The 15,871-nt window shown below is 40.4% G+C and overlaps 1 protein-coding gene across 9 annotated transcripts in view; it reads right to left on the bottom strand.

The window, feature by feature from the left end:
- Nucleotides 1-15,871, bottom strand: part of brsk2a (BR serine/threonine kinase 2a) — a 171,254-nt gene that overhangs the window by 34,835 nt on the left and 120,548 nt on the right. For all 9 annotated transcript variants that reach the window (XM_065956660.1, XM_065956663.1, XM_065956665.1 and 6 more), the window contains exons 4-5: nucleotides 15,378-15,518; nucleotides 1,376-1,492 (exon numbers count right to left, since the gene is read on the bottom strand). In XM_065956660.1, coding sequence (XP_065812732.1) covers nucleotides 1,376-1,492; nucleotides 15,378-15,518 — 258 coding nt within the window. The remainder of the gene's footprint in view (nucleotides 1-1,375; nucleotides 1,493-15,377; nucleotides 15,519-15,871) is intronic.

The following is a 15,871-nucleotide window of genomic DNA, read 5'->3' as shown; positions in this document are numbered from 1 at the left end:
CTGCGCTACTGCTGCAAAAATGATGCAACACTTTCACACTGCTGTGTGAGTGTGTGCACGAGCGTCACTGTGCGTGCATGTGTATTATAGAGAGGCAGTCACAGACAGACAGAGAGACAACCAAAACGAGAAGGGACAAAGGGTCCAGGAGGTCACCGATGAACTAAGCATTGCCAGGGCGCTTGTGCACATGTGTGTTTGTGGAACTGTGTGTAATTATTTCAGTTGCCGCTGATTTGGAGGTATAATCTGGACAGAATCAGGCCGGTGCTTGGGACAGATGTCACAGAGCCTCTTTGTCTCAAAGCCCAGCTAGCGGTGTCATGTGTAATTAAAAGGTGAATATTCACCACAAAACATCCTGATCAACAAGAATCTGGAAAAAGAAACAAAACCTAGACCTGTTGAACTTTATCTTTAGTTGTCCATCATACGCTTATCTCACAGAAATGATCATTTTCTAAATCTCATGATGACGATAGAAAAGCCTAGTCTCCATAGGAAGCTGCATTTTTCACCTGATGTATTATGACCTATAAGGGATTTAGTATGGCTTCAAAATGTGATCAAGTTGAGCCATGACTCATATGTTATTAGGCTAGGATAATGAAAGAATAAATCAGTGTAAACGAAATAAGATTTGTGTAATTTACAGCAATTACAACTGGCTGTGTTGACATCTACTTTTCAGTGTGAATTTCAAGTTGGAAGAAACTCTTAGGACAACAACTTTTTGGGCGATAGTGAAGTCTTTCTGATAGTCCACGCTGTCATTGAGTCACAAACCCAGTACTTAAAAGTAAACCTTTATCAACTGAGTTGCTTCTTTTATTGACAGATGTGACCCTGCACACTCTTCACTTCACTTCAGGGTTAAATAAAAACACTTTCATCGTATGAATGGCCACACTCCGAAGACTTTGAAAGTGACTTTTTCTTCCAGCGGATTCATTACACTTGTTGTGGGATTGATGGGCTTGGGGTGGTCGTGACTGCTGGCTCATAAAACCCAGCAGCCGCAGATACGAGGAGACGGAGAGCTGTAATGTGTGGCCATGGCCCTGGCCCCTGCTCACAGCCAGATAGTACTCTCTGTGAGAGACACCGACCAAGATTAGCACCGCACGATAACGTCGGCTTGGAGAACACGGCACCTGGCAGAGGGCTTGATAGCTCCACTCATCATTCTCTACTGCTTGTCCACTCCCCCCTCTGTTTCTCTCTGTTCCACATCGTCAACTCCGAGTGCCCTCCATGTACAACTCTGCTTCTACCTTCAGGACATTCTCTGAATCATGTAAAACTCACCTGTGGAGGACGTTAGTCAGGCATTGCATTCAAAAGCATGCATCATGATGTTTTCTATACGACTTACCCGCAGCTGGTTTCCAGCAGACTGTCTCCAACCTGAAGGGAGGCCATGCCGAAGTCTGCTATCCTGATGTTGTTCTTTTCATCTAGCAACAGGTTCTCTGGCTTCAGATCCCTGTGGCTAGAAGATAGAGACAGAAAAATGTACCATTTAAAAAAGAAAAAGAGCTCAAACAAAAGTTATAGGATGCAAAAAGAATGACAAGATGTGCAGGAATATCTTACTAATACCTGCGGTTCAATCTTTAACCCATATACCAATTAATGTAGCATCTTAACCTGTTAGTGAGCACCCCCCCCCCCCCCCCCCCCCCTCCCCACCCCCCCTTTGATCTGTGCATGCTGAAACTAAAGGGGCTCCCACCTCAGCGCAGGTGCTGGGACAAAGTGTGACAGCCCCCCGCTGTGTCCTTTCCTCCTTCTGTTTCCCTCCCCTGCCGCTCATCTGCCAGACAGCCACCAGCAAACAGGCAGAGTAAAAAAAGGCGTCGAGGGGGAGCCAGGCGCAGAGGTGTTCATTAGCTGCCATTCATTACCACTAAACACAGCGAGGGGGAGAATATCCAGCGGACATCGTCTCCTTCCTTAAAAGCAACTGTCGAGAGGAGGATCTCTCTCACATCACGCATGCTGTTGCTGTGTCAGAGGTTAAAATCTCACTTAAAATTTTGATGAGTGGCTGTTCAAAAGCAGGGCGTTAGCGTTTTAGCGTGCATTTAACATCTCTTTAACATCTCGGGGTCCTGGGTTGCGTTGCATCATACTGGGATGTTCTTTTGAGGCAAGCAGCATAGACATCACACACTTAGAGGCCTGCCGACACTTCTTCTCCATCTTTCTTTTCTACATTCTCATGGTTGTACTTTCTTACCCCCCTCTATGCTTTTTAATCAGGGCCAGATTTATAGAGCCACGGGCCTGCCAGGATGTCATGAACCAGACTTTCATCTTCTCTTTAGACTAATGATAGAAAGGGGAGAGGAACAATAGCTGCATTCGACTGGCTTTGAAGAGCGCCTCATCACAATGGACGTTTAACCTTAGATGACATCAGTTGCTGTACAACTCGTTTTCTGTCCTGAGGGATTAGCTGTCAGCTGGCTTGCTATCACACTGGCAGGCTCTGTGATCCCTTCTATAATTGAAATAAAACACAGATAGCATCTAAAACAGTTCTCCCCAGGCTAAAAAACCTTTTGTCAATTCACACAACCATCATTTGGCGGGGACGTCAGTAGACTGAGAGTTTGTCTTTTAACTAAGGCTGTCAAAGCACAGGAGGATGGAACAAACATTTAGCAAACTGCTCAGGGTGCACCAGTGGGAGACTGTGGCAACCCAGAAGAATGTGTGTTTCCCTCTATTTGACTGTGGAGACATAGCAGGCCTATTTGACTGTGGGATGGATACTGCTCTTTTCATTTCTCTATGTCTGCAAGGGGCTGAATACATATCAGGCCAGTGTGTCTGCCACTATGATAAATATTACTAATGTAACATACATCTCTCTGATGTACTGTGATTCATCAGAGTCATAGACTGTACTGTAGGTTCTGAACCAAGAGCAACATCAATAAAAACTATTTGTGTGGTTGGGTGCAACGGAGCAGCATCTGCTCTGCTCCTGCAATGAGTTCAGAAAAGCCTCATTTTGAAGTCTGCACCGGCAGAAAGAAAAAGTGTAAATTAACTTGAAGCAAACAAACAGCTTCAAAATGTCTCTTTTGCAGCTAAAAGAGACGTTAAGTTAATCGTAAATTGTTTTCTTATATTTGCCAGCTGCAACAAAAAAACTTGTTTTTTATATTTAGTTATCATTGAAGTTTAAGAAAAGGGATGAGTATGAGTTAATCCATTACTACTGGTGTATTTTAAAACACTCAGTTCCAAAGTAATTCACAAATAAAAGCACAATGTCAAAAAGGGCAAAGTTAAGATCAGGCAAACACAAAAACAAACTTAGAATAAGAAATGGTTTGGTATTACATGAAGGCTTGTCTGATCAAGTGAGTTTTTAGAATCTTCTTGAAACAGATCTGATGGTTTGTGGGAGTTGATTCAAAAGAGTTTGGGGTATGGGGGCAATGAGTCACCAGCAACTGAAAAATGATTCTGTTCGGTATACGAACAATTATTATTTGGCCTCTTGCTTTAGCCTTACTTTAAAATAAAGTTGATAGTTTTCAACATGCCTGGTTTTTAAGTTCTTAAAAAATGTTGTTTATTTTTACTAGTGAAAAAAACACTGTCAATTTTGACTAGAGGTGAGAAAACAACAGGACGTCAAATTTGAATTTAGGTAACAAGAAGAGGAACAGAGCTAATAGTGGCAGATAGGTTTCAAATAACCTACCTAAAAGAGCACATGTCACTCCGCTGTTCATCTCCTTACACTGGCTCCCAGTTACTGCTCGTATCAAATTTAGAACTCAGCTGCTCGCTTACAAAACAGCGACAAAAACTTCTCCTCCTTACCTAAACTCTATAATCCAGGTCTGCACTACCTCCCGCCCACTACGCTCTGCCAATGAAAGGCGTCTGATCCAACCTTCACAACAGGGTCCTAAGACACTGACTGGACTCTTCTCCTCTGTCGCCCCCCGGTGGTGGAATGAACTTCCAAACTCCATTCGATCTGCAGAGTCCCTCTGCACCTTTAAGAAAAAGCTAAAGACCCAGCTCTTTCATGAATACCTACTAACTTGATGATGATGGTGATGATGATGATGGTTTCGATATTATTGATGATGATGATGATGATGATGGTTTCGATATTATTGATGATGATGATGGTAATGACGATGGTTTTGTTTGATAACGATGACTTATAAGATGGTTTCTATACTGATTAGCGTTCCCAAGAACTGCCGTCAATGTTGTGCTTTGTCTCTGTGCAATGCCTGTCAGCACCTGTGTGTCCAGTCGGACTCAAAGCTGATCTTTGCACTTTTCTAGATCCTTGCTTGTGTTGTACTTACTCTCTGATGTACGTTGCTTTGGATAAAAGTGAACTGTAGAAATATTGTTAATGTCACAGTGCAGACAGCTTCCTGATACAAACATACCAATATCTTAAATGAATGTACCCTAAAACTGTCAACCTCGTGCAAAAATACAATCAAAATTCTTCCCTACAAAACCCATAAACATGGTAAAAAAAAACATTGTGTAATCACAATCCTATAAAACACAAGGGACCAAACCCCAAGAGAATGATTCCCTTAAAAAAAGAAGGCAACAGTGTATTGATACAGCAACAGCATCAGGGGGACAAATTGCATCTGGATGCTTTATTGCTTGTCAGGACCCCAGTATCAGTAATAGGACATTAAACTGCCTCTCTGACACATTAGGCTGCACTTTGCTACTGTAATCTTGCTCACACAGCAAGCCCTGTGACAGGGCTATCTCTGTGTAGCACTCGTTTGTCATACAGGGAGAGATGCTGTTAAAAGGAATTGAACAGCAGCAATGAGCTTGAATGTAGAAGCAGGTTGTTTTTTTGCAGAGATGTAGAAGTTAGGCACTGCAAGCTCGCAGGTGAGTCTCAGAGGGATACTTTCCTTACAAAATACTGTAAACACATCTGTTTCTGCAAAGGTGTTTTATTCGGGACATGAAACAATATAAATGTTAAGTCCAGCACTCGTCCCATATAAAACACAGTACAGGGATAAAACAGAAAAATACCCTGACAACAGTTGAAGGCTAACTAGTCATCATTATGTTACTGTAATATAGTTTAAAGCTGCAGTGGTACAATTACCTGTATTCTTGTCATATGAAATTAATTAAATGCTGTGCAAAATAATGAGTCTTCATCATAAAACATGTTCATCCTCAGTTTAAAAGCTTACTTTTATACTCTGCAATCAAAACTATGATCATCCATTCACTGTTTCTGTGAATCATAATTAAGCTTAACAGTACTTAAAACCCCAGGTGCAGTGAGTCTTCTAGAGTGAAACAAAAAAAGACATCCTATTCCCATCCTCCCTGCAAACCCTATCTGCGCCTCAACAATGGGAGGGGCTTGTGACCGCAGAATGACCTGTGCAATAAAACTTTCTAAGAACGGGAGCGGCAAGCTGCTCAGAGGAGCAAAAAATATTCATTTTACTGAGTCCGCATTTTAACTTTCAACATATTTGGAGATTCCAATAGTTGTGGTCACAGCTTCCAGATGATATCATGGGAACATACGATTGGTTTTTCAATAAAATAGGCATTTTGGACATTTTGGCATTTTGGACACTCAGAAATACTTGGATGTCTTTGCATGCTGGACGACAATACATGTACATCCTTTTCGTTGTATCTAATTCCAGACTTTGCCAGATATTCTTTGTGTGTTTTGAATTAACATTCTTTTAGGTACTGTATTTGTGTTTAAGAATTGATAACAACAAACAGAGCTGCCTCGACCTCCCAGCTCACTATGCACTCAGAAACTATGCTGCTGTTCAGTGAAATTAACAGGGCACATATGCATGTCTTCATGCTGTCTGAGCAAGGTTTACACCCCAGTGGGGCTGTTAGACATGATTCTTGCAATCTAACACCATGCTCTTAATTGCCTGTGATCATTTGCACGCACCATGCTGATATGTTCTGTTTTTACACAACGTTGTAATGGGTCTTTACTCTCGGGGCACACGTCCCTATAACATCCCAGACATGTTTATAGTGCTGAGCAGATTTGTGAGTGAATTCTCTAATGGAAAATTCAGTTTTCCCACTGAGACACATTTTTATTATCGCCTCTTGTTAAGATTTTGTTAGCGCACCAAAATGTGTGGCGCTAATTAACTTAACAAGAGCTCTTGAAACAAACACTAATGGCTCAAATCAACTTGTTAACATGCCTGGAATTAAACACACCGGTTTCAGCATTTCCATGGATTACCTAAGATATCCGAGAACATTTATCTAAGATAGCTGGTGAGGAGGTCTCATGTTGAAATTCAGCCCTTTAGCTTCTGGCACACCTCTCTGTCATCCTCATTTTCCTATCTTTCCCCTTTTTCTTCCAAACTTTTTTAGACTTCAGTTGACCCAATTAGACAGAGACCAAGCACATTCGCAAAAAGAAAAAATGCCTTAGGCTAATCTTCTATCGCAAGAGGACAATATTCTGACTGCTGACTTAGAAGTGGTGGGCAAAGTTTCTCATTATATCCAATGGGGTTAATTTTGTTTAAGAGAAAAGAGAAGAGAACGATTCAAGTGTCCTTTTTTTTTTGCTTTCTCATGGAATTGGGTCTTTTTTTTTTGCATAATGCTAAGAGCAAGTATTAGGTGTGCATGGTTGGAGTTTCACTATGATGCTGTAGTTTATGTGTTTTTCTCGCCCTAAGTAGTAAAGTTGAAATGAAAAGTACCACAGTTGGAACATAACTTCTTCAAGGTATAGATACAAACAAGGCCAAGTGGGTGCAAACACTTCTACAGAAATCAAGTGGTTCCATTTATCCTTTTAAAAAGAAAGGAATGTATTTATGTAAGAGCAACGGCCTTCACAAAAGACTAGTCATCTTCCAGCCATGAGAGGCTATACTGATTTCTTCTTTGATTATAAAATAAATAAATAAATACAATTGTTACAGATTAAACATACTTGATGCTAAATCACTTATTTCACAATTGTTGCTTGTCCACTTTTAACAACACACTAACTAAAAGATAAATCATTCCCTGCTTCTACAGGACGTGTGCTTGTTTTTAACGCCACCAATAAGCCACAACTTTTCCTTATACTATTTAGTTTAATTTTCAAGATCCACTCATCAAAAGGATCAGTATTACCGGAGCAGAGAAAGAGACAATCAGAAATTATAAAAAGGTATACATTATTTTGGAGCTTTAGTTGAGGTCTAACTGTATGGCTGCATTGCATATCTGCAAAACCCGCCAGGCCAAATGACTCACCTAATAAATCTTGAGGTGAAAAAAGTTCATTAATACTGCTAATTTACTTGTGTTGAAAGACGGGTGGTGGAGACTCCCTCTGCTGGGAGCTAATTGGGACAAGTATAAATGAGTCCCACCTGTGTATGTTTGAGAACATTGCCTGTTACACGCTGAAGAAGAGTGTCTGCTCGCAATGTCCGTGTGGCAATTAAAACACCATTTTGGAGTGCTGTCCTGTTTTTCTTGTTTGTACATTTTTGGGGGATTCAGCACTCAGTTGATTTACGTTGAAACAGATTTGAGCTTATTTTTTCTACTATTATCAACTAATAAATCACATGACTGCAGCCACCTGTCTATCAAGGAGGCTGGGGGTGTTAATACGCAATATCCTCCTTTTCCATCCAGCCGGCGCTCTGTAATAATTGCTCAAAGAAAATGATAAAAAACATGCTTTCAATACAACAGGGATTTCCTTCAACCATACTGTCAATGAAAGGGAAACTTAGACACAGCCTGCACAAACGTTCTTCACATCATATGATTTTATATCGTATCAGAACTGAGACGAAGCTACACAACTATTTCTCCTTTTCACGCCCAAGATTTGACTGATGGTAACATCCGGATCAGTCTTATCTATTCCTCTGGGCTTTTGAACAACTCTAGGGAAATAATGCATTGTAGCATGTAATGTAGTGTAGTGACTAAAAAAAATGGGATTAAAATCACGACTAGAGCTGGAATAAACAAAGTGTTTGCTTTGTGGTGCTCAATCTTTGTGTGCAACCCGGCGTTTGCTCTTAATCCAGAGGAGTTTGACGGGGGCAGGGCGGGATGAGCAGCGGACCTTTAAGGCAGAATAAACAGACACGCTGTCAGGGAAGCATTGGAGTAAAGGAGTGTCACTGATGTGAAAACTCTATGACAGCAGCGGGCTCCTAATAAAGACAAGTCAGGGTGGTACATGAAACATCTCAGGGGAGTCGTCAACCGTGTCAGTTCAAAATTGGAATAATAAATACTCTTAATCATCACCTTCATCTGCTTGTATCTTGTCATCTTATCTCGTATTTTTTATCCTCCACATAATCTTTATTTCCCTAACAACCTGTCAATGTTGTTTACTTTACTGCCACTTTCACTTTATGATTTACTTACTCAGTTTTTAGTTTTCTGTCATTCGTCCAGCCATCCCATCTTACAACCATTTAATTTTCTTTCTTCCTGCTCCATTTTCATTACCGTTTCTGTTTTCCATTTCTCCCTTCCACCTCCTCTCAACATCATCTTTTCTCATCTTACAGAGATCCATTTAAAGGCTTTATGTTGCTCTGCGGGAGAGGCTGATATCAATTCTTAAAAAAAACAAAAAAAACAAAACAAAACAAGACAAGACCAGACAAGACAGAAAGAAAGAAAGCAAAAAGATTCCGTGCTGTGTCTCTTATTGGCCATCAACTGTAATGATGATAGGCTATAAGTATAGTCTTTTGACAGACAGACTGTCATTGGGGGGGGGGACTCTGCTATAAATGTCAACAAAGCCACAAACAGCCACAAGGGCACAGGGCTGCTATTGATACAGGGAATGCAACATGACAAATTTGCTAACATGAAATGCTTTTTGCAGAAAAATAAAAACCATGACACACACAGAAGTAAAAATAAAAAAAAAAACAACGTCAGGATTCAATTCAAATGAAGAATTTTGTTTTGACTTGACTTCCATACAGGAAAAAAAAAACAGCCCATCAATGTGTTTTCATCCACTAACTTTCTGTTACTTTACAGAGTTAGGTTCATGTAGGTAAACTGCTCGAGCCATTTTTCTGTACTGTTAAACAATCTAAGACGAATTGCACTTCTTTTTACATTTGGTTTGATTATAACTTTTTCAGCTCAGCCCAGATTGGGATTTCTACTGTAGTTTGTAGTGAATATTGAAATACAGATAAAAACAGGCTGTTGACAACAAGTAAATGAAAGGAGGAGAAACAATTTGAGGCAGAACTGGGACTAAAATGTTGCGATACAGATTGAGATTCAATGGGAGAGATTCCATCACATTGTTTTTCCATATGCCTGGTTGTTTTACCAACATAGCATTTACAAAGTCTTATGGATCAAGTATTAAACATTTTGATTTGACAAATATTGAATCTACTTTAGATTTGAAAAAGTGCCCTTTGGATATTTAATGCATTTTAGATGTACCGTATCATTAACATATGGCTTGTTAGAAACTTTGAGTACATCTTCCTACCCTCTAAGATTAAAAAAGTGTAGCAAATTAAACGCCCTGTGTCATGCTTCTTTCCCACTTCCAAGCTATAATCAAGTGACGGCACAGATGCATGCATGTGGATCCCTCAGCCCCTGAAAGAGAGGAATTTTGTTGCTTATGACGGAGGGAGTGTGGGAGAAAGTAAGTTGGAGCAGGAGAGATGGATATGGATGATGTGCATGATTATGCCACCGCGTGGGTTAAATGTGTCTCCCGGACCAGGTGTATATTTGTGCACATGTAGGTGGTGGTAATAATGTGCACATCAGTGTCATGGATCAGAGCGTGACTGTGTGTGTCTGAGCATGTATGATGAGCTTTAGGGACGGGGTTCACTTCCAATGTGCACTAGAAATCGGCTGCTTACTTGGTGGGATGCTTGTAGTCACTTAATGAGACAAATTGTCTTCAGCTCTTACCAACACACAGTCACTTTGTATCAAACAGACGCAGGGTTGTTACCAGGTTACAGGACTACAATCATTACCAAACTGACAGAATAGGGGTGACAAAGAGGACGGAGTGTGTAGTGGTCAGAAATAAATGAAGCTTCTTCTTCTCTGGATGGTTTGTAAGCGTGTCCATGCAAACGTATCACTGCATGTTTGTGATGGGAGTGGGTGGACAAAATGACTGCGGGAGTGATTCCATTATGTTTTCAGTGTCACCTCTTTCTCATTTTAACTTCTTCTAGGTATACTCTCACTGCAGTTTCAGAGAGACAGAAACATAATCAATACCTATTTATTGGTCACATAAGAAACACTTTGCATGAGGTGTATCACAGTGCATTGAATCATTTTCCAAGAATAGGAAACAGGTTACCACATGTGCAGCTAATCATTCAGTTTATACTCTATTTTCTTTCAATTCTCAAACATAACCTCTCATCAGCTGTTAATAATTTAAAAGCAGGGTTGAAAGCAGACAAGCAGCATGTCAAGAGTGCAAGAAAAAATGCACTTTCCTCTTCTCGATCAGTCTGCGCCTCTGTTGACTGTTTGCAGTTATGGCAGACTGCCACATCGACCTCTCGGGAGAGTCTACACTGTGCGGAGCAGATGTGTGTTTTGTTGAATGTCAGAAAATGGACAAGAAGCAGCCGAAGCTGTTGTTGGGATTCCCTCTCAGGTAAACGTGGGAGTTAATGATCTACAATGTAATGCTACATATTTTACAGATCTACTCTAAAGCTATTCCAAGCTTGAGCTGAGAAATTAATGGAAAGCAGCAGCAGTGGACCATCTAGTCTCGACATTTGACCTCCCCTGCAGAAGAACTGAAAGATGTATTTCACAGAGATCAATAAAATGTCATCATTATCTGTCGGTGCTGCTCTCATCTCCGTCTTAACTACTCTGTCAGTGTGCTCGCTCTCTCTCTCTCGCTCTCTCTCTCTCTCTCTCTCTCCGAGTCATACGTTTGCAGAGCTCATATTGGCAGATTTAAATGATATCCAAACACAAGACACGTGTTAGTGAGGATGATGGAGAGGAATAGTTAGGCACTGGATCTGTATAAACATACATTGAAGAATTCTCCCCCCTTGCCTCAGCGTTCATTATATATTCTACAGATGATTCCCTTTCCCATGTCTGTTTTTATCCTCCCATTTCCTATCTTTGCCTCATCTCCCTCGTCAGCCATCCTCGTGTGCCTCACTTTGTCCTTTTCACTTCCTCTGAATAAAAAGAAAAACTCTGCGTAAATCAGAGCATGATCTGAATCAGGCAGGGGGGAAACACTGAGTCATAAACAGCCCCTCTCTCTGCGTTCTTTCATTCATATCCAGACTTGCAACCTTCTGGCTCAAGAGAGATATTTGGGGATAAGGCGTGGGCGGAGGGCGGAAGAAGCATGAGGCGATGAGAAGAGGTGAAAAATGGGAGGTGTGCAGGAAAAAAAAGGAGGGCTGAGGAGCATGTTTACCCCCCTCTGCACGTCTGAATCACACAGAAAAGGGAGCACTTCTATAGAGACAAGTAGAAATGGAAGAAATGATTGCAGAAAGGCTTTTTTATTGGGGGGGGATGCTGGGATCTCATTAGTGGGAATGGAAGGGATGTGAGAAAGGCTCTGTCTGTCTGTCTGTTTGCTCCTAATTGAGGTTGGAAGGAGGGCAAGGTGGGAGAGCAGCAACACTCCCAAATAATCCTCCTCATGATAAATTTACAAGGCATAATTTTTCACAAGTGCTCGCGAGGGGATTTGAGATTCTGAGACGGAAAGACATGCAGCAACGTGAAACAGGAAGGGAGAGATAAATCTGCCTGTGAATCTTCCTGCAAGAGAGCTGTGATAATCTATGTTATGTGCCTGCACTTAATGTCAGTCCCAGATGCTTACTCCTAATTGGCCTAATCTGTTTTCCTCACAGTCGGTTATTTACACAGACTGATAAAAGACGCAGAACTTCCATTTCCAGAGGTACAAGAGTTAGCATCTGTTTGCTTTCATTTCTCTCCGAGAAATCAAGATGAAACGTCTCAACCACCTGTTTGACGGTTGAAATAATGAAATAAACTCAGCTAGCTCATCCCAGATAATCACGTAAATGTAAAGTAATTCTAACACCAAGGAGTAGACACTCACAAACGCCTTTATCATTGAGTAGCAACAGCAAAAGAGGTGATTGATTCTCCTATAAAGTAGACTGTTTAAACACACTGAGCATATCAAATCACATAAATTAAAGTGTATCTAATCATTCCATGACAAATCTGATTATTTTGTTAGTTTTAATTGCCCGTGCAGCATTATGCAAATCTATCTCTCCGGGTACTAAGTGAAGCACACCAGATTCTAGAGAATATAATACCATTACTGTTTATCAGCTGGAGGCTATTTAGGGAACTTTAAAGTAGTATAATACATTATAAAGAGAGGGGTATAAATGCTTCACTTACTTTTTTAAACTGCACTAGCCTTGGTGAAACAGTTATGATGAATTATAATGATGAATGGACTGACTGGCCAGTCACGGCCATAACCAGGATTTTATGAGGATATCTTCATGTTTTGGCCCCCGCCTGTGAATACTATAGCAGTGTAAGCGGTGCAAACAAACTAAGATTGTGCTCCATATACAGTTCATGTTTTACTGGTTGGTCCAAACAAGCAGACCAGCTCAGCTCCACTCTCCTCTTTTTTTTTATTTATTTATTTTTTTAATGGGACTGGGCCTCGTGGTGCATTTAAGTGACATCACACAGCATCAAATGGGAGCCAGATTTCTGTGTGTCAGGGTCAGAAGAGACGCAGTGGAAGCTTGTTTATTCATAATTGCTTTGTTTTATTACTTCTGTTTCTGTGCTGTCCTTGGGTTACTACAAAACACTTAATCGGAAAAGGAAATTGTGCTGACAGTTTCTACTTCTATCATCATTATTTATGAGGTTGATAAGGTTAAATGAACAATGCCACAGGGGTTTTATATTTTCAGCGTGTGCAACTAAAACGATAACTTTTGAAAAGGTTTGCCAATTCTGGCACCCAATGAATGAAAACTGAAGTGTTTTTTATTTTGTCACCAACTGCTGTCCGTCTCTTTACTCTATAACTGCTGTATTTCATATGCTTTTATTATTCCTCTACATATATTCATCTAACCTAGTACCCATATTATACCATCCATGCAGATGTGTCCTTGTTCCTATCTGATCTTACACTTTTTTTTCTGCAAAAAACACTGGGGATTAACTTGTGACTGAGGTAAAAAATATAAACTTGAACTCATTCTTCTCTCTGGTCCTTGTTGTGCACCATGCAGGTATATGAGAAACACTCTTTTGAGTATTATGCAAAGGCTTACAGTCTCCAGAGAGGCTGGAGGATCACAAGTGTATATAAACATTACACATATTATACTACACATACATACAAAAGAGAGACTCTCATATATGAGCGCTCCATTTCATTCCCCGCTGACATGTTTGAATTGTGAAATATATATGATTGCCTGTAGTCTATGAGCTGGTAAACAGTTAAATTACCCCCTGAAGCCAAACGCAGTGTGTCACATTTGTAATTACTTGGAAGCATATTTCAACAAACACAAGGACTCAGCACAGAGCACGGTGAAGGAAATGAACTGTGTGAGAACAAAAAAAAGCACTTCAGCTCATCAGTAAAAAAAATAAAAAGATACCTGAGCGCTTTGTCTGGAAAGAAGTGCACCGTACGCTCACATTTTAGCTTCAGGAATTTATTTGTGGATATAAGGTGACACATGTTCTTCTAGTAGCATGGGCGGTTCTATGCAGGGGTCAACAGGGGCCAGTGCCCCTGTAACACTGAGCTTGGTCCCCCCTGTGGCCGCCCCTCCAAAAGGAAGAGCCCCCCTCATAACACATACACAGTATTTGACTCAACAACAGGACTCACAACCTTGTATTAAATACTGTTACTGAAAGAAATATAGATCATGGTATTTTATGTTGAGGTATTTAATGATGGGTGCTATTGTTTGGCACAATATATATTTTTTAAAGCGATCATCTTTGTCTATTTTTAAACCTGGGTTTAATGTTCCCCTCTGACAAAAAAACTGTCCCCAGTTTGGCCCCCTCAGTAAAAATGGTCTAGAACCGCCACTGTCTAGTAGCTTTGATTTGTTTAAACCTTTCTCAGCTGGTTAAGATGGATCTCTAAAGAGGCAAAAAAAATATATACACACTTCCATAAACAAGCAATATCTCAGTCCTGTAATCTCCATATTGATTCACTGGTTTGAAAACTAAACAGCACTCTGAAGCTATGAATAAACTGATTGAAATTTAGATTGTTGATTCATTTCATGAAGATTCATTACTTAGCAAATCACATTATTTGTTCAATGTTGTATGACAACCAATTTGACTTTGGTATATCTCCTGGGGATGGCTGTTTATTGGATTTTCTATCTTTTTAAATACATTTTATGCTTTTATGCAGATAGGATCATGTTTTTTAATGGATCTAACCCCGAGTACAGGCAATATCTGAAACCTGTAGGGTACAGTTGTTGTCTAATAGGTCTTTCACACTCGCAGAAAACTCCTGATAAACTCCTTATAATTGCAGGAGGAGCTGTGTGTGTGTGAACGCAAACAGCTGAATTTTTCACTTGGACTTTACCCAGAGTTTCTCTGGTGAGCCCCCCTAGTATTTGTTTTGCAGCAAGTGAGCCTATGTGAGAACTACATAATATTATCCAGAGGATTCACTTCAAGCCAATGGGAGGGTGTGGTGACGTGTATGTCCTGTGACTGCTGCATGGTGCATAAAGTGTATGCATGAGACGGCTACAATCTCTGTGCATGTAATTAAACGGCTGCATTACGTTTTCTGTTTGCCAGTGTGTTCTTCTAACTCTTTTGTTGATATTTTAATTCCCTTGAACTACACATATAGCATTGATATAAAGGCAAATATTCTCATTATAGCTATGTATAGCAAACTGTTGCTTGATCGTCTACCACTTGCGCATGTTTTTAAAGAAAATGTATGTGACGTCTTGCCTCAGGAGTTCCCACGCCCACCCCTGCCATCTAAAAAGGGATAGCCTCCCACTGTGAGGTGCATATGTGAACAGCCAGGTCAAGAGAATTTCTGGAACAGTCCTCCTGAAATGATCTAAATATTTTCAGGAGTCCTTGTGTGAAAACAGCTTAAAAGTATTACATGGTCTTGAAAACTTTGGTGAATAGTATTAGTGTTTTAAAGTACTTCTATTTGTTTTCCAAATGTTTTATAGCAAGGTTAATAGTCTATAAATATCATCAGTGAGGAAAAAGCTTGGTAAGCTTGGTTTGGGTCTTATTGCACTTACCATATGGAATGACTGTGGCAAAAATCCAGCGCAGACATGATCTGTCTGAAGAATTTCCTGGCCTCTTTAGGTGTTAACCTGCCTTTCTTCACCAAGTAGTCAAACAGCTCGCCACCAGACACATGTTCTAGAACAAGGTACCTGAGAGACAGAGAGGAGGACAGGAGTAAAGATAGTGCATGGAAGAGCTGCGATACACACAAACAAAAGACAGATTACACTCATAGAGACAGAAACAAACACCTGTGTCCTGCAGTGAGTAGAAAGGGCCCTGAAGACAGTGAGAGACCTCAGAGGGCTGTAATAACTAGAGCATTATGGGATTGAGAGTCTTCCCTTAGGCATAACAAATTGAAAACAAAAACAAACACAGGATCAACAATCTGATCTCCCCAAACTCATATCCTGTTGACTGTTAGTTTTCCATGTCTTCATGAGTAAGCTGTCCCCTTGGAGACAGTGAAATACAATACGTGAAGGTCTTAAAATATACC

This window comes from Labrus bergylta, chromosome 7 (genome assembly GCF_963930695.1).
Source record: "Labrus bergylta chromosome 7, fLabBer1.1, whole genome shotgun sequence".
In the NCBI taxonomy this organism is placed as follows: Eukaryota; Metazoa; Chordata; class Actinopteri; order Labriformes; family Labridae; genus Labrus; species Labrus bergylta.
The sequence above is the reverse complement of the archived record's forward strand: the minus strand, read 5'-3'. Positions and strand labels throughout refer to the sequence as shown.